Source organism: Archocentrus centrarchus, chromosome 15 (assembly GCF_007364275.1).
Source record: "Archocentrus centrarchus isolate MPI-CPG fArcCen1 chromosome 15, fArcCen1, whole genome shotgun sequence".
Lineage (NCBI taxonomy): Eukaryota > Metazoa > Chordata > Actinopteri > Cichliformes > Cichlidae > Archocentrus > Archocentrus centrarchus.
The window spans coordinates 23,061,418-23,079,385 of record NC_044360.1 but is presented as its reverse complement, the minus strand read 5'-3'; the positions used below and the strand labels follow the sequence as shown (position 1 = coordinate 23,079,385).

The 17,968-nt window shown below is 43.0% G+C and overlaps 2 protein-coding genes across 2 annotated transcripts in view; both read right to left on the bottom strand.

The window, feature by feature from the left end:
* Positions 1-851: 851 nt before the first annotated feature.
* LOC115792903 (transcription factor 7-like 1) lies at positions 852-5,403 on the bottom strand. The gene is made up of 9 exons (XM_030747525.1): positions 5,307-5,403; positions 4,275-4,645; positions 3,794-3,877; positions 3,488-3,549; positions 3,326-3,388; positions 2,932-3,091; positions 2,694-2,801; positions 2,544-2,586; positions 852-2,394 (listed from the first exon to the last, which is right to left on the bottom strand). Exons 2-9 carry the CDS (start codon positions 4,617-4,619, stop codon positions 1,862-1,864), a joined length of 1,398 nt encoding a protein of 465 aa, XP_030603385.1. The 5' UTR covers positions 4,620-4,645; positions 5,307-5,403; the 3' UTR covers positions 852-1,861.
* A 3,056-nt stretch (positions 5,404-8,459) lies between these two features.
* The window catches only part of LOC115793598 (uncharacterized), a 28,765-nt gene continuing 19,256 nt past the window's right edge, over positions 8,460-17,968 (bottom strand). The window contains exons 33-46 of the mRNA XM_030748647.1: positions 17,657-17,738; positions 14,906-15,080; positions 13,591-13,723; positions 13,410-13,499; positions 12,964-13,028; positions 12,827-12,890; positions 11,877-11,953; positions 11,650-11,766; positions 11,414-11,542; positions 11,132-11,339; positions 10,766-10,909; positions 10,126-10,227; positions 9,955-10,017; positions 8,460-9,466 (exon numbers count right to left, since the gene is read on the bottom strand). Of these exons, the coding sequence (XP_030604507.1) occupies positions 9,329-9,466; positions 9,955-10,017; positions 10,126-10,227; positions 10,766-10,909; positions 11,132-11,339; positions 11,414-11,542; positions 11,650-11,766; positions 11,877-11,953; positions 12,827-12,890; positions 12,964-13,028; positions 13,410-13,499; positions 13,591-13,723; positions 14,906-15,080; positions 17,657-17,738 (1,587 nt within the window). The 3' untranslated portion in view covers positions 8,460-9,328. The remainder of the gene's footprint in view (positions 9,467-9,954; positions 10,018-10,125; positions 10,228-10,765; positions 10,910-11,131; positions 11,340-11,413; positions 11,543-11,649; positions 11,767-11,876; positions 11,954-12,826; positions 12,891-12,963; positions 13,029-13,409; positions 13,500-13,590; positions 13,724-14,905; positions 15,081-17,656; positions 17,739-17,968) is intronic.

The following is a 17,968-nucleotide window of genomic DNA, read 5'->3' as shown; positions in this document are numbered from 1 at the left end:
GACACCGGAAACAGTGTCGTGTAAACGGTACCTCAGTTCATGACAATGCATAAGCTTGTTGGAAGTTGTAATTACACACTAATCTATGTATATTTATGAGTACAAAATTCTTTTTTTATATTAAATAATTTATAATAAATAGGGTTACTGACATTCCTGGAAATTACTGTAAATCTTTTACGCAGACTAGAAAAGTCTTCAAGGTCAAAGGGGAAGATCAGTCAGCAAAGTTTAAAGTATCCCATGCTCTCTGCTGGGAGGATAAGGATCTGGACCCGCTTAGCGTTTCTTTCAGCAGCTTTTCCTTCTTCACTGCTACTGTCACAATGAGGTAGTACTGTAACTGATAAGACAGAAATCAGTCCTTCACCTATGGCCTCTCCACGGGCGCCAAGCAAATTTCAAGGCTCTTTCCACCATAGAGATTGTTGAGGTAACGCACTGAGCTACAGGAGCTGATTTGTGCTGATTAGCGGGCCCATGTGACTGTGGGCACCACGTCCAGGTGATTGTGTGGGATCCTGCATTTGGCACTTGCTACTGTTGTTTTCCACTGAGATGTTAATCATCCAGCATGCGCCGGAGGCATGATTAAATGTCACGCAGCTCCCTCAGCTTTGGCCCTCACTGTGAATAAACCTCTCTCACCTGCAGGCAGACAGGGCCTGGAGTCTGCAGACTGCAGCCACGACCTGAACGGCCCCAGCTAGGCAGAACCACAGCTCCCCCTGCAGGCCACAGAATAAAAAACAACATGCCAATTCAATTGCATAGCTTGTCCCAAATAATGCAAAAAACGACAAATTTAATTTTTTTTTTTTTTTTTTTATGTAGCTTGGAAAATGTACAAATTTCCCTTACAAGGTTGTCCTGGGTATGCAATCAGCAGGGAATACATAGACATGCAGATATACACAGCAAAATACACACAATAAAAATACAAATGTAAACGAAATAGAGAGCAAAAGAGATGACAGGTGTGGGAGGTTTGTCAGACAAACTCGGAAGAATTTTCTCCAAGCATGACATCACAGTGCACTTCATGCCCAGAAACAACCTGAGGTAAAAACTGGTTCATCCCAAGGACAATACATCCAAACACAAGCTGAACATTTTCATGCATGCTGTGCAGTGCAGTGAGGAGCGCTCGGATCTTTATGTAGGAGAGCCAGCTCGTCGGGACAAGGCTCAGCTGCACTTAAAAGGACAAGGAGCACTTCTGGGGATACAAGTATAGACAAGAGTGTTTGAGAGTGGATCCACCTGGATCAACCATTACTGAACAGAGGCGGCAGCTTATGACACTATCAGCCACGTACGACACAGTCGAGATCCTGTCCCAGGCAATTCCACCTTGGCCACCTGGCTGCTTTAGAATTGTTTTTAAATGTCTTTTTTAATAAAACCTTTAATAGTGTAAATTTGTCTCACCACAGCGCATCTGTGAGCCACTAGCTGCTCTTTCCGTGGAGAATTGTTTTTGGAGATTTATTTTGTTTGTGTTTTTGAGAGTGTATTTATTGGTCTAGTCCACCCTGGCAAGTGAGCCGGTACGGGCAAAAAAGACAAGGATGTTGCCTATGGAATGGACTAGTTTCTTTCAGGTCCGAGCCCCGACCTGTTGCTCATTACCGCATGTCGTCCCCCATCTCTCCTCCCACTTTCCTGTCACTCTCTGCTGTCAATAAAGCCACTGTGGCCAAAAAAAGTTAAAGGAAACTTAACTACTAAATGGTTAATAAAAACTTAATTCAATTTAATTCAATTCTGCTGCGACCGGTTGGGTTGAGGGGAGAGAAAAAACAAAAGACGGGGTGGCTCAGGGTCACCTGATCCAGCCCTAACTATAAACTACTAAAAGTTAATAAGGGAAGTTGTTAAGAAATGATAACAGCCTTTCTTCTACAGAGTTGCTGAAGACGGTGGCCGTGGGTTTGACTGATGCAGCTGGAGTGCACACTAATGTGGACGGATGCCCCTCCGTCCACACTAATGTGGACGGAGGGGCATCCACAGCAGTATCAGCGCTTATCTCACGGCCAGTGCAGGAGTCCGAATGATGAACGAAAGGCTCCTGAGGCTGTGTGGAAGGAAGGTTTTCAAGGTGGGACAATAGTTCTTCTCCTGTGTTGCCCAAGAAGATTGCCTCACTTTGGGGTTCAGTGGGTCCAGCAAAGGCAGCCAATGATGTGGATGGAGGGGCTGCTCTCATACCCAGAGCAGGAGTCTGAGTGAGGGAGGAAATGCTCCCGAGCTGGTGTGGCAGGAAGGAAGCCTGAGAAGCCGGGAGGTCCTGACTTTTTGTGTGTGGCAAGTGGAATGTGCCATACACAGGCACATTGGCACTTGCCCTCTTGGCCTGTTGAGCCTCCTGCACAGATTTCAGTGCAGATGCTGCAACACAAAGAAAAATACAGTGAGTCTTCTGAGATTTTTAAGTACACCTCCAAGACAAGATGTTGATTCTTAAACCTGCTGTAAGCAGGTTTTCATCACATTTCACATGAAAAAAATCACTGTGATTTCCAGAAATCTCCTCTTACCTGTGCTGCGGGTGGAACTTTGGACTGTCCTCTTCTTTTTGCCCTAAAAACAAACACATGAGCCATGAGCTGATTCAAACTTTACCATCACAGTGCTTCGGTGCAGTGATGTGAACATGTATGACTTGAGTGTTTTCACTTTGGACTTACATAGTTGTCTCTGCTGGACCACCCCGGATGTTTTTGGGCATGGAGAATCCTTTCCTCCTCAGCCCGCTTATAATATTTTTCCTGCTGGTCCCGTGACAGCGACTTCCACTGTGAACAGAAAACACGCTGTCAGCATCCAGACTGCTACTACACATAACTACAGGACAGCTGCTACACATGCACAAACATGAGCATAAAACATTAACAGATGCATCAATCTATGCAGTTACACACTTACCCTCTGTGCCACGACAGCATTGACAGCTGCACTCCCGCTGTTGGTCAGTTCAGCCTTGACCTTTGGCCTTTGCTCCTCCAAATAAACCATGAAGGCATTGGGTGGCTTCTTGACATAAAGCCGATCCTCACCCTCCTCCTGCTCATGACGCTTCCTCTTCCTACAGGAATAAAACACAGAGTAAGTGCACGTGTTACCACTGTGTACAACTGTGTACAACTGTGAGGAAGTATTTTAAAAATGCGAGTAAAGTTGCATAGCAGAATCTAAGCCCCATTAAAGGAGGCTGATTACAATAATTCATGCAGGCATGTGCAGATAAATGGCAGATACTGCAGATCATGTTCCAGTCCAACTCAAAAAAAAAAGGCTAAAAACAGCAGAACAAACTTACTTTGAAGCGGGTTTGTTGAGTGGAAGAGGAGAAGTGGCAAAGTCGCACACCATCATACCGTTCCTACACAGATACAGAGAGACAGATATGAGATATCGAAGATCATGAAGATACAGATGTTCAGCAGCTGTGTTCACTCGTGTGTTTGTGTGCTATACTTACAGTTCTCCGATAGGACGCAGGTACCGGGTCATGCATTCGGGGATCTTGAGGACACTGTTACCCTGGAAAGACAAAGTGCAGAACAGGTGATCAGACAAGCTGCAATAGTATCATCTATCCACCAGGTGGCAGAACTTATCCTCTATTTAAGACACCGAAACTGAACATGTGACATCTGTGAGATGAAAACACACCTGGAGGATTGAAATATGCAGGTGAATAACCATAATGTGCCTGAATGTCTCTGCTGAGGCTCACAGAGATCAGTAATATGTGGAAGACCACAGTGTGAGAACAAGAACTTACTGGATTTGAAGGAGCAGCAAGAGGAACAGCAGCTGCTGTGGCTTCTGTGAGGACGCTGTTTACAGGCCACTGATACAGCAGGTTCTGTAGAGAGAAGGAGAAGGTTCATAATCCATAATACTGACACTTAGCACAGCATTTCAAAGAACACATGATGAGCACCACAGAAACATACAGCCTGTGTAGAGAGACTGAACCCTTGGTAAGCTACTCCTCACCAGATTCAGAGAAGATTGCATGAGCATCACAAAGTACAGAGATCGGTGGGAGGAGAGCAGCTGCATGAAACTATTATTCCTTTTGAATTATGACTCACTGGCAATGATTACATTTACTGATCAGCAAAGCTTCACACCACAGCAACACACAGGTAAAATACAGCAAACGTTTTTCTTTCACCTGGCCTGAAGCATTCAACAGTTTGAAGTACCTTTATCAATAAAACTCTAATGACACCTGACACTACCTCTCCATGTCTTACCTGTCCCTGGCTGACTGTCACTGGCTGACTGTTTAGGTGAGCTGGCACCGTGGTGAAGGGAGCAGCCATTGAGGGAACTTGCTGCACAATTATGGGGGGACCTGCTCCCTGGAGGGTCCAACCACCAAATCCTCCAGCCAGACTGTTTGCTGCTGGCTGAGGTGGCCCAGCAGGGAAAGAAGGTGGAGGTGGGGGTAGAGGTTGAGGTTGAGGTGGAGGATTTTCTGGTTTGGTGGTCTCCACAGCAGGCCCCAACAGCTCGAGCACAATATCCTCAAGGGTGGACAAAAATCCTTCCCTGTCTGTCTGCTCCACAATCCTGTCATGTTCTTCCCTGACATCCATTTTAGTTACAGAGGGGGGGTTCTGTGCTGTTTGGACAGAAAAATAAAAAGTCTGTCTGGGATTCTGTGGCACACATTCATAGGATGTTTTGATCCTCTTAGAATGGGACTGACATCACACAGAACTAAACTAAGAACAAGTATTATGTGGGAATAAGGTGTAATTACCAGCTACAATCAGTTAGTTTTAGAGTATTCAACTAAAACTTTGAGTATTTAAATAAAGAAGTCAAATACCTTTAAAAGTGTTGTATTCATAAACTAACTGAAACCAAGCCACAGTTCTTACTTTGTTGTGTAACACACTCAAGAGTCAAATATAATGCACTGTTACACATGCAGTTACCCGGTTATACATATTTACACAATACTGATTTGTTTTCAGTTGTTTATATATGTTTATATATGTCTGTGGTTTGATAACTGAACTATATTGCAGAGGGAAATATTGTACGTTTAACAGCTGTTGTAACAGGTTACTCTGCAGATTAAAGTTTTACAGGGATTCCTGTGACAAGCTAATATGATATGATGCATTGTTTTGAGATTAAATTATCCCAAAAGTGGATTCATTTGTACCAGCAGTGTACTGTGTGACAAATTGTGGGTTAAACAAGTAAAGTGTATTATTTAGAAAGTGTGCTGTATAAAGCTAAATGACCTTAAAACTATCCATGTAAGTACTTACCAAAGATGTTCGGCGATGTTCTGTTTTTTCTTGTGAAAATTGTTTAATAAAATATTGGTGTTTGGAGCTCTGAAAAGTGTGTGTTCATGCACTGAAGTTCATGGGTGAAATGAATCTTGTCAGAATGAATTTGTCTTTATTATGTCACGTTCTATAGAATACATCAAAGCACTTACATTGTAACGTCACTTCTGAACATTCCATTCCACTCTTGTCTGTTTCCAGCATCTCCTCATCCACTATCTTCATCATGGCTGGATCAGCCTCCTCAAGGACCCCACTGAGCCCACAGTACATATCAGAATCCTTGGCGGTCGCCTATTTTGCCTATACCTAGAGCCAGCTCTGAGTGTGGAGTGTAGTGTAGCGTGTTTAGAGTATTGTGCAGTCATGGACAAGGAAGGTGCTGCCAAAAAGCCACCAAACACAGACGCTAATGTAAATGTTGCCTCCAGGTGTACAACACGAGGAGGGACACACAGGCCTGTGGTGGCGCCCTCTGTCTGTGGAAGACTCGAACTGTTTTTGGAGCGGCACTAATCAGTTGTGTACAAAAAAAAACAAACAAAACAAAACAAAAAAAAAGCCTGAGGCATTGACTGCACTTCAAAAAAACTGTTGTATATAAGTTTGCAAATATTTTACATAAAAATTCCTACATATATTTTTATTTTAAGTTATAAAAATAGTTCAATCAACATGTTTGTGGTTTTCAGATTTAAAAAAATCTATTTTTTTTTCTACTCGATTTCATGTTTGTGTGATTTTAGGTGCAATGACTTAATGCAGGGTGTCAAAATGACAAAGTAAAGGTACAATCACATGTGAGGTTGTGCTGAAACTGTCACGGCTGGGTGCTGCCTGCAGGGCAGAGAGGACCCCAAAGCAGGACGTGAGTCGAGAGCAGACTTGTGCTTAACTTTTATTGAAAATAACACAAGAAAACAAAGCTGGACAGGGGCCAGCTACACGAAGACTAAACATTTGAAAAACTAGAAACTCGAAAACTCAAAAACACTCAGCACGAACGTTAACCTAAACGTAAACAGACTTAGGACCCGACAAAGGACAAAGACAAGAGCAGACACTAAATACACAAGGGTTAATGAGGGGAGTGACAACAGGTGGAAAACAGCTGACCATAATTACGCAGACGAGACAGTGGGAAGAAAAACTGAATACAACACACAAGGAACACGACACTATCAAAATAAAAGAGGACGTGGAACAAAACACCCAAACCAAACGCAAGAAACCCTGAATAAACAAACAAATAAAGCCTGACCAAAACAAACTGAACATCTAAAGAGTAACAGCCACCAGCCGAAAAATTACAACAAAGTGGAACTAAACAAAAAGGAACTCAAACCCTGGGCCACTGACCCACAACCATGACAGAAACAAACGATATCAAACAAGGCAAACAGTTATTAAGGTGAAATATGAAGGTAAAATCAAAAGTAGTCAAAAACAGCCAATTATACGGCAGACTCCACATAGGACAATTTTTTTTTAAAATGATATCTTCCTCAAAAACTGTTGGCTGCATCTGATATTTGTACACAGAACTGAACCTTCAGTACAAGCAGGATGGATTCACGCTTTCATGTTGTACATGCCTAATTCGGACCCTACCATCCACTCATCAGCCTCATCAGACCAGGCCAAACAATCCTTTGTTCTATTGTTGGTGAGCCTGTGTGAACTGTCACCGCAGTTTTCTGTTCTTAGCTGACAGGAGCGCCACCCAGTGTGATCTTCTGATGCTGTAGCTTGTCTGCATCAAGGTTCACCATGTTGTGCATTCAGAGATGCTCTCCAGCATACCCTGATTGTAATGGGTAGTTATTTGAGTTACTGTTGGTTTCCTAAGAGCTCAAAACAGTTAGGCCGTTCTCTGATCTGTGGCATCAACAAGGCACTTTCATCTTGCCATTCACTGGTTATTTTCTCTTTTTTGGACCAGTCTCTGTAAACCCTAGATGCTGTGCTGAGAAATCCCAGTACATCAGTTTGTCTGGCCACAACAACCACGCCACATTTAAAGTAACAAATGACATTTCTTCCAAATTCTGATGCTTAGTTTGAAAATGATCATGTCTACACGCTTAAATGCACCGAGTTGGTGCCATGTGATTGACTGATTAGAAAACTGCATTAGCCAGCAGTTGAAGAGAGTCTCTGACATGATGATTATCTCATCATAATCTGTGTACATGACTACACGTGATAAAGTGAAATATGTACTACTACATTTCACATACAGTTTTGTGCATGGGGCAATCTGTGTGGTAACTGAAGTTTATATTATCCATCCATCCATCCATTCACTTCAACTTATCCTGTTGAGGGTTGTGGGTGGGCCAGAGCCTATCCCAGCTGACATAGGGCGAGAGGCAGGGTACAGTCTGTACAGGTTGCCAGCCTGTCACTTCTAATAAATATGAGAAATCAATACTGATAAACATCACAAACGAATACTGATATACATGTTTAATGGTTGAGTTAATTACCCATAACCATTAGTTTTAAAACCTTGAGTTCTGAAGGACCAGCAGTGATGCTGTGTGGAAGGAGATGAACAGACTACTTTATGAGGAAGCTCAGATCTTTAATGTGTACAGCAAGATCCTGGAGATCTACCATGAGTCTGTGGTAGAGAGTGCCCTGTTGTCTGCTGCATCAATTCAATTCTATTTATATAGCTCCAAATCACAAGTCACCTCAAGGAGCTTTGTATTGTGGGTAAAGACCCTACAATAATATAGAGTCCCAGATGCCAGCAGGGTAGAATCATCATTGGTCATAATCTGGAGGCGTCTGAGTCAGTGAGGGGCAGGTCACTGAACAAACTGCTCTCCATCGCGGACAGGCCACTGTACTCGCTCCACACTAGAGAGGCAGCAGAGCTGAGCCTCCCTCACACTGATTCAACCCCGCTGCCATAAACAACACTTCAGGAAATCCCTTTTTCTATAAAACTCTGGGACAGCTTTTATTTTTCTGACAGGTGAACACACCTGTCAGAACATTCAGTGAGATTCCAACATTTCTTTATCAAACCTTGATAACATTTTCACTTGATGCTGTTTGATATAAAATCTCTGTCTCCTAAAAACTGAAATTAGAAACATGATTTACAAGTTCCATGTAAATATTTAACATCTTCCTGAAAGTCAAGTATGAACAGGATTTATTCCAACATATTGACAGGTCGTGTGATTTGTTTGTGAAGGGAGACACCTGAAACACTTTAAAAAAGAATGTAAGACATTTAATATATTAAAGAATCAGATATTATCACACATGCATGTGGGGGACTCAGGGGAAGAGACAGGCTTGTGTGTGCTCTCTCTCTCCCTCCCTGAGCCCATGTTCTTCTTTAACATAACATCTATATACTGCCAATTATCTACATCAGGGGTGCCCAAACTACTTACTTTTTTTGGCTTTTCGCTTAACCCTCTTAATTGGAGGGGAAGGCAAAATGTCAAAAAAGACACTTAAAGGGCCAAATTGTATGGTATTTTTGACATCAATTCGCAGACTGGAAGTAGGGGGCGGGGCCGTAAGCAGCCAGTGGGCTGAGTTTGGGCAAGCCTGATCTACATGTAAGCAGATTCTGGGTGCTGCGAGTTGGCCTTTGTCATTTGGTCTTGTCCAAGCTGGTTTTTCATGACCCAGATTCCTCTCATCAGCAATAGAGACAAAAAGCACATCTTCTTCCCTGATCTTTTAATTAGTCATACAGAGCAATCTTGTCCAGATTAATAACAGAACATGGTGAGGTTGGTGATGTTTTAATTGTACGTACTGTGGCCGAACCTTCAAGATAAGATGCACTGAGACTGAGAAGTTAGTCTGTCACTTTCTATCTGTTGCTCTCTGTCCAATGTATTATTTAATTGTTTATTATTTGGTTGATCCACTGTTTATTAATTAATTTCCTGAAGTTTACTTTTAAACATTTTATTCTTTGGGTAAAAAATAATCCCTAACACTATATAGATGGAATTCCCTATTCACACAGTGGTGCGTCCACGACGCACTATTTCTTCAATGTTTAGCTTGTGAGCGCACTCGTCCAGCTCAGTTACGACCTCACACGCTTCAGGTCGCTCTTCCGGCTTCACACTCAGCATTAATTTAATGATGATGTACTGCAGCAGAAAAAGAACAAGGAAACATTAGTTAGAAACTATTTATTGCATGACTCAGTCAATGCACTATTTCTAGAGCTCAATTTCAAGTAATATTTCCCACCAAGTGTATATAATTTACATATAGAGACTCTTACATTGCCAAATATGGTGACGTTCCTTTCTGATTTTGTTTCTTAACAGTCAGTCTTGTTCGACCGACACTATTCTTGCTTCTGTAACACATACAGCCATTTTCAGCTGTGCTAAAATAACTGAAAAAAGGCTTTGTATTGATTAATTAGACTTTCCACATAATGTAACGCAGTGTGCCACAGAAGCACAAGAGTGGTTCCTGGAAATCTGCCTCTGTACACTTACCATTAAAAATCATTCACACATTTCTAAGTGACCCTAAACCTTTGGGAGGTATTAAGACATCAGCCTATCAGCCCCCACTCCACTAGCACAAATACTGACAGAAACACATGGAGAAAATGGTGATGTACCTCGGGGGTAAAACTGTGTGCAAACTTTCGGGGAAGTTTCTGTCTTCTGAGGTCACCCCAAATCTGAAAGTGTTCAAGAAGTGTCTGATGAACAGTTAAATACAAAGCTTTTTAACTACTACAGACAACGAACCACCACATGCAGTTTTTGATTGTGACTCAACAACACACCTTGCCTCTTTCGTGACAAGTGGGGATCCTCCAAAGAAGCTCGAAGTAAATCAGCCCCAAAGCAAAGATGTCAACCTTTCTGTCATAGGTCTTCCCGCTCTCCTGTGTTAAAGCAGTTATACAGCATTAACAAGACACCAGTCAGCTGAGTTCTTCACCACGACTTATCACAACACAGCCTGTGCTCATGAAACCACTGCACGCCATCGGTTTTACTGTTCTAATCATAAAAGACTTGATCGCTACTGTGGTGAATCACTGAAGAGTACACGTGCATGTATCTGTTTGGTATTAAATGTACTCTGACTTTGTCTTAAGTAATTCCTGTGAGCCAGATGTTCAGGTTTCGGACTCACTGGAACAGACTATTGGCTCTGTGTGATGTCAGTGAGAGGGGATATCCCTAATATGGTCATGTCATGCTCGCAACTCTGGCTGTAAGCATAGAAGCCACGACTGGCTGCTGTGGGAGGAGCAGCAAATCAGAAGGGAAGACTGAACTGGAGTATGAGGTGGTGGAGCATGAGATAATGCTTTTTCAACATGGGAATCAAGCAGAGCTACTCTAGTAGAGCCCAAAAATAAAACCCCAGAGCTGGAAATGAGCATAATATATCCACTCAAATGCAGCTGACCTCACATGTTCAGGAGCCATGTAAAGTGGTGTTCCCTTGTCTAAAGTTCTTTCCATCGGGGTCTTGTCATCGTCGGCATTATCAGTTGTGACCAGACTAAAGTCTCCGATCTTCACTTTTCCATCCTGCCCAAACAGGATGTTGGAAGGCTAAGCAGATAAAACAAACAAACAGACAAACACACGTCTTCAAGACTGATATTAAGTATTCATGATTGATAATCTCAGAATTTCTGCAGCTTTCAGTAAATGCGCAAAGTGAATCATTTTAGAACTTTTTGAGATATCCCATTATACCTTATTCTCAGGCTACAACCTGCACACACAGGCCTGCTCACTGCCTGTAGTGATCCATTATCCGCTTTGCCTCACCTTCAGGTCTCTGTGGATGAACTTCTTGGAGTGAATGTACTCGACTCCTTTGACCATCTGCTGAGCAATATTCAGACTCTCTTCTCTTCTCTTGGAGTTTGGCGATGATTTCTCCATATTCCTCTCATATATCCAGTCTCCAAGTGTTTTGGTGTCACACAGTGCCATCTGAATATAGAGGAACATCGTCGATGAACCACTGGAAGACCTACAACAATAATAATGATCAAATAGTGAAATGATACAACACAAGACTTGTTGTAACAAATGAATGAGTCTTACTGTGAAGAGCTGCAGCTGCTGTCACTGCCGTCCGACTGGCATCCCGAATCCCCCATCCAGCATGCGTGGTATCTAACAATGTTCAAGTGGTCGAGGACTGACAACGCCTCGGCCTCTCGTAGAGCTTTCCTGATTCAAAGGAGAATAACGGAATTAAAGTTTCACTATGACTTTAACTAATAAACTATGAAAGTCAAACAGTGAAAGCATGCAATACTACAGAGAGCTTCACTCACTCTTTGCAGGGGATGACCTTAATCGCATAATACTTTCCCACCAGTTTATGTCTAGCCTTGTATACTCGACCAAAGGCGCCTTTACCGATCAGCGTGACGCAGTCAAATCCTGAATGGCTGTTGGCAGAAATCTCACTTACTGAATATCAACTTTTTAAAGTCAACAAACATCATATGAAAAGCTGGAACGTGATAATTCTGCATTCTAATGTTTTCATTTTCCATACCTGACAATTTCTGAGATGCCTGAAGTTATCTCACTGGGAGTGTTAAGTGAATCCTTTTCTTCAGGACACTGCGTAACCTTCACGAAACACATCAGAACACAGCGAGTAAAAACAACAACCACTGAAAATCCCTCAAATGATTAAAATCTCCAACGAGCACACGCAACACATCGTTGCTGGTCTGATAAGTGTTTCTGTGAACTTTTTATGACTCCTTTCTGAAATGCTGTGAACTGCAGTATGAACTGTGCTACCTCACAGCTGGAATAACATCTAGAAGGCCTGGGTTTGATTCCACCTTGGCCCAGGCCTCTCACTGTGTGGAGTTTGCATGTCTGCGTGGGTTTCCTCCCACAGTTCAAAGACATGCAGTTACTGGGGTTATGTTAATTGGTCACTCTAAATTGCCCATAGGTGTGAATGTGAATGGTTGTCTGTCTCTCTGTGTTAGCCCTGTGACAGGCTGGCAACCTGTATAGGGTGTATCCTGCCTCTCGCCCCATGACAGCTGGAATAGGCTCCAGCCCCCCCTGTGACCCTGAACAGGATAAGAGGATGGATGGGCTTTATAGAAGGTTTTTGTGTTTTTGTAAATTTGTGTAAATACAGAAAATATTGCCATAAAAATTTAAGCAACAGCAAATCGAATTTTAATGCACACAAATGCCCAAAACGGTCCTTGTTTTTGTTCTAAAAAAGCGCTTGAACTAATCCTGCAACCAGGTAAAAAAGGACAGCATCTCTGAAACATCAAACATGTCTTCAAATTCTAGTGCAAGCTCAGAGCTTTCCTCAAGCTTCATTCAGTATCTGACCTTTCTAGAAGGATGTTAGTTTGAAGCTTTGACTAAGATTTGAACCCACTCAGATTCAGACATGAGTCCCTTTAGGGGGTTTTGACTCAAGAATAGCAAAGACTCATAGACTGAAAGGTAATAACAGACTTGAACCTTGGGGTTTTTTGATGAATTGCAAGCCTTTGCCACAGGTACGGATGAAGCACCACAGGAATCCCTGGGAGAATGCAAAGAGAGAAATTAGTAAATCATTCTAACAAATCAAACTCTCTTATTAGTTGGTGACTTACAGCACAGTCTGCGGTGCGGGTGGCCCAGTTGAGGCATCATCTTCAGTCACAACTGTGCAGGACACCTGAAGCACGAGAAGAAAGTCTTTAACTCTGGCATCATGTCGTCATTCATAAAATTTATGTTATGTTAATTAGGCGTCATAGAGGTTGTTAGAATTGCTCTTTGTCTAGCCCCTCACCCAGGACCCCTTTGCCTCGGGACAGCCTACCAGAGACAACATAACTCTTGGGATCACTGGATGCCACCGCAATAAGGTGGTGAGTCACGGGTTCTAGCGCACTGGTCCAACCCACTACTGACAAAGTATAGATTGGATTCTTGGTACTTCCTTTTGAGACTTTTATCATAACATCATGATCCAGTGTCCATTCCTAATAACAAACAACTCCATGCCTCCATGTCAAATTTACAGTGTTTCAGTTTATAGCGCATTACTACTCACCAATGTAGGTTTACATTCAGGTAAATTATCAAACAGCCTGGTTCTTAAGTTCTTGCGATAAGGTTGCACATTAGGATCTTTTGTTTCCATCTGAAAGAAAAACAGAAACTAGGTGAAACCAATTTGTGAAACGTGGTCTGTATATGGACACATGCACTATTTCACAGCAACAAATCCATACCACAGGGATCTGATTTTCCTTATCATTCAAATTCCTCAGGGCACTTCGAGCTGCATTCTGCTTGGCTTCTTTTGTGTTCTCCCCGACACCATCAGGAAATGAACAGCCATTGATCACAACCCTCATGACGACCCTGATGAGGAATTGTAAAAGCTTAACAGTGTTGAAATACTTATGTATCATTGTGATAAATTTTAATATTATAGTCTTAATGACAGTCTTATTACTAAGAAAATAATTTTGTTAAATATATGCATATTCTCTGTTTTTGAGATCTACTGCCCTGGAGGGACCTGTCAATCTAGGTTAAGTTTAAAATATACCAAGAGGCACAATAATTATATTGCACATGTTCAAACTTTGCATGCAAATCGGAGCTGGTCAAACAGAAGATGATCTAAAAATTTGATGATTTGAGATTTAATGATAAAGTTGTTGCACATGTTAGCAGTTTACATATCAGGCCAGACGTCCAGAGCATCTCATCTTAAAAGAGAAACAAAATAACCAGAACCCATGAATCCTGAGGCAAACATGGCTTCATCTGTACTCTGTGCTGCTTATTGGGCACCATGCTTGACTGTGATTATTATCAACCAAATCTTTTTTTCCTCCTTCCCTGATGCGTTTACTTTAATGTTAAATATTACATCCAGCTGACTATAGAACAGTGCATACTTAGAAGATGCAGTATGGCCTGTGCAGCAGTGCATGTCAGACAATAAACAAGATGCAGATCATTTAAAAGCTGACACAGCATTTACTTGTAGTACTTAATGCAAGAAATATTTTCACTGCAACCTCACAGTGCACCTTACTGACACATAACACACACCAGGCTTTCTGCGCAAATAGCCTGTTGTAACTAACAGATTTAGCACTAATTTAGCACAAGTGTGTTTTCAGTCCTGGCCCTGTTCTTACTTTATCTCAGACAGTATGGACCTCTGCAAAGAACCCACCCCTGTGCTGGTCTGCAGGCAAACCTCTAGCATGTGCAGACACCCCTCAGAAGACATTCAGAAATAATTAAACTTAATTACAGACCCAATTAAGCTTAATGTCGTCATGCTTTCGGTTTCGTGAAAAACAAAATGTCTGCTTTAAGCAGAACAGTGGGTGGATCTAAGCAAACTTGAACTTGGCACCGAGCTGACCAATAAACAGCGAAAGTAAACAGCAGGTTTTATAAATCACATCTAAACTGTGACGATGTAGGAGCTGGTTTAGCAGTTGCGTGTACCAGCGTGCACCACATCTGCATATCCTCACTTCCCGACGCTCCAGCTGCCGCTACAGTCCGGTTTTAGCTCACCTTTTATCGTCCTGTCCCATCGAAACCACCACAAACTTCAGCTCCGAGCCGCTTCTCCGTGCATACTCCTTGAGTCGTGCTATGGCCTGTTTCCTCCCCATCTTGAATCGTAAAGCCCCAATTGCATAAATAATTTCTGTAGTGCAGCGGAACGTGCACACAGTTTTAAATTTCGCTCACACCGCCATCATATCCTTCTCGTCTCCGGTAGTGATGGGTCGTTCGCGAACGATTCGGCTCTGAGGGCCGGCTCTTTGAAGTGAACGACAGGAGCCGGCTCCTGATAGTGAGCCGTTTCTTTCTTTCTTTTTTTTCTTTTCTTTTCTTTTCTTTTCTTTTCTTTTCTTTTCTTTTCTTTTCTTTTCTTTTCTTTTCGTTCATTCGTTTCTTTTTCTTTTCTTTCTTTTTTTTTTTTTTTTGTGGAAGCCGCACATGATTGGTTAGAATGAGTGGTAGCATATGAGCTTCTACACTGAGCGAGAGGGGAGGGGCCAAGGACACACCATGTTGCGGGCAGTGCGGGTTCGCATCCCGGCCCGTCGCCAACCTGCCCGCGTGTCTTCCCCTGTACCTTTCCCCATTTCCTGTCTCTCTCCACTGTCACGAAAAGCCGCTGTGGCCAAAAATGCAAAAAAAAAAATTATATAAAAGTGCCACCGTTTGCGGACTTTTGGCAACAAATGCCGTAATACCCCTACATGCTGTGAAGTGCAATTTCTGAGCTTTCAGGAACCGTTTGAAATTTTCCAATAGCAGAGTTATGGTAAAAAGCCATAGTTCCTTTGATCAGCGACTCAGCTGTGGTACGCTACTTCTTAATCAGCTGTTCACGGCTAGTAAGGGCAGGAAACTGGCGCCGGTGTTAAAGGATTAATGTGATAGACAGAGTGTAGACTGCAAATTTAAAATTTAATATCAAGCAGGCTCCACAAACAACCTGCACAGGCATATATGAATTGTTCATCCATCAGTGCAATCAGAAGAACAAAACAGGGCAGGTCATATCAGGTAGGAGAAACGGAATCAACTCCTCAAAGGCCCTTGGTTTTTCTGAGTTCCAGTCTTTTGTTTTATAATTTGTATTTGGAGCACTCTATTATATGTTGAGTATATAAAGAAATATTTGATATAATGTATGTTTTTACATTAGTAATTCATTTTACACTTAAAATCTGAGGAGCCACTTGGGAGCCGAAAGAGCCGGCTCTTTTCAGGGAGCCGAAAGAGCCGGCTCATCTCTGGGAGCCGAGCCTAAAGAGCCGGCTCTCTGAAAAGAGCCGAAATTCCCATCCGGCGCCCTCTTTCTGCCAAGGTACTACTGCCCTCCCCCACACTGCCACCTGCTGGAGCGGCGGTGATCTGGTTGTCTATGTAGGTTCTCGGTCATCCAGGTCATAGTCTCTCCACCTTTTTTCGCAACCAGAATATGATCCGAATGCTGTGGTGTACCAGACATATTTGCTTTTTCAAGAATAGCTCTGTAAGTTTTTCAATAAGCTACTCTTGTTAATGTTTGTATTTTAATTTAATTTAATTTATTTACACCAGGCCTGACAGGTAGAAAGGAAAGGGTAGGAAAAAAGAGTGAGAAAGAGAAAAACAAAAAGAAAGAGAAAAAAAAAATGAAAAATGATATACGTACATACATACATCCACATATCTATACACATGCATACACACACACACACACACACACACACAATCCTGTTGTTGCTTGCAATAATGTGTGTATGTGCCTCTGTCATGGAACGTACTCACCAATGGGGGCAAGAAACTGCAACCACGCCCCCCGTGATCCAGAGGCAAACAGGGAAGGACCCAGGGGATGTGGCCTATCCACGGCTCACTAGGAGCTCAGAAGACAGGAGGCCACACATCCCGATGGCGACTGCCCACACACCCCAGAGGAGGAAGGGGGGAGACCCCAGATGGACCCCCCACAGTCAAATGGCAAGAGTCCAGAGAGCCAGAGGCAATGAGCATCCCTCCTTCCACTCAACGTGTTTGGAGTGATGTGTTGAGTGTATGTAGTGGGAAGAATATGTATGGATGTGTGAAAGCTACAGTGCTATTAAAATTGGAGGGACAGATGTAATATGAGCACTGAGCAACAGCGCCCATCCACACCACCCCCCCAAGGCCCTCAATGTCTAAGATGTAAATAAAACTGAGGAGCAGGCAGCAGTGAACAGAGAGGTGGGCCACCTCAGCAGCTGCACACACTAACCACTGTGTGACACACCTGGCCCCCAAAGCTGTATGTGTACTATGACATGTTGTGAGCTGTATGATGTAATTAAAAAGGAGGAGTGGGACATCACGCAACATTGCGAGCAGAGCCAAAGAAGTGGCCCTACTCACTGCAGCACGAGCCCCCCTCACCCAAGACCCTACGTGTGTGTGATGTAATGTTTGACTGAGTGGGAGGAGGGGAAGGGCCAGGATATGTATGACCGAGAGGTAGAGAACTACCCCTGGAAGAAGAGAGCCAGCAAACTACTGGCTTACTAAACACTCCAGTTCCCTACACCCAACCACAGTGCAGGGCAGGCAGGTCCAGGGCCTGAAGTGGCCACACTTCCTAGGTCACCCGGCACCCACAGTCCACACCACAGACAAGCACAACACAAAAACACACACCCCCACACACATACAAAAGATAACAAATATCACACACACACACCCACATACATACATACATCCTGAGTCTGGGACCAATCGGCCCCCTGTGAGAAACTACTGCTCCCTCACTTGAGTGCCTCACCCCATCACAGGATGCGCAGGCACCCCAGAATCCTGGAATGACATCTCGACACGGGCCAGAGGTGAAACTCTTCAAGAAACAGAAAGAAGTCCAGTCCCCCCTTATCAAGCTCCAGAGACTGGTTGATTATTTCATCCTCTGACTTCTGGTCTCGATCCTGTGTTTTGGTCTTTAGTGTTTCTCGGAGCGGTCCTTAAAAACTGCTGGTTGTTTTGAATTATATCATCCCACTTACTGTTGCTTCTTTCTTGCTTCTGCAATTCACATTTTTTTTGGAAGGCTAAGTTAGATTCAGTAGC

Excerpts from the sequence above, each read along its gene's own strand:
- LOC115792903 (XM_030747525.1), bottom strand. The coding sequence starts at position 4,619 with ATGGATGTCAGGGAAGAACATGACAGGATTGTGGAGCAGACAGACAGG. Across the intron at positions 3,389-3,487 it reads CTGCGTCCTATCGGAGAACT|GAACGGTATGATGGTGTGCG; the intron begins GTAAGTATAGCA and ends GTATCTGTGTAG. Across the intron at positions 2,395-2,543 it reads AAGTTCCACCCGCAGCACAG|CATCTGCACTGAAATCTGTG; the intron begins GTAAGAGGAGAT and ends TTTGTGTTGCAG.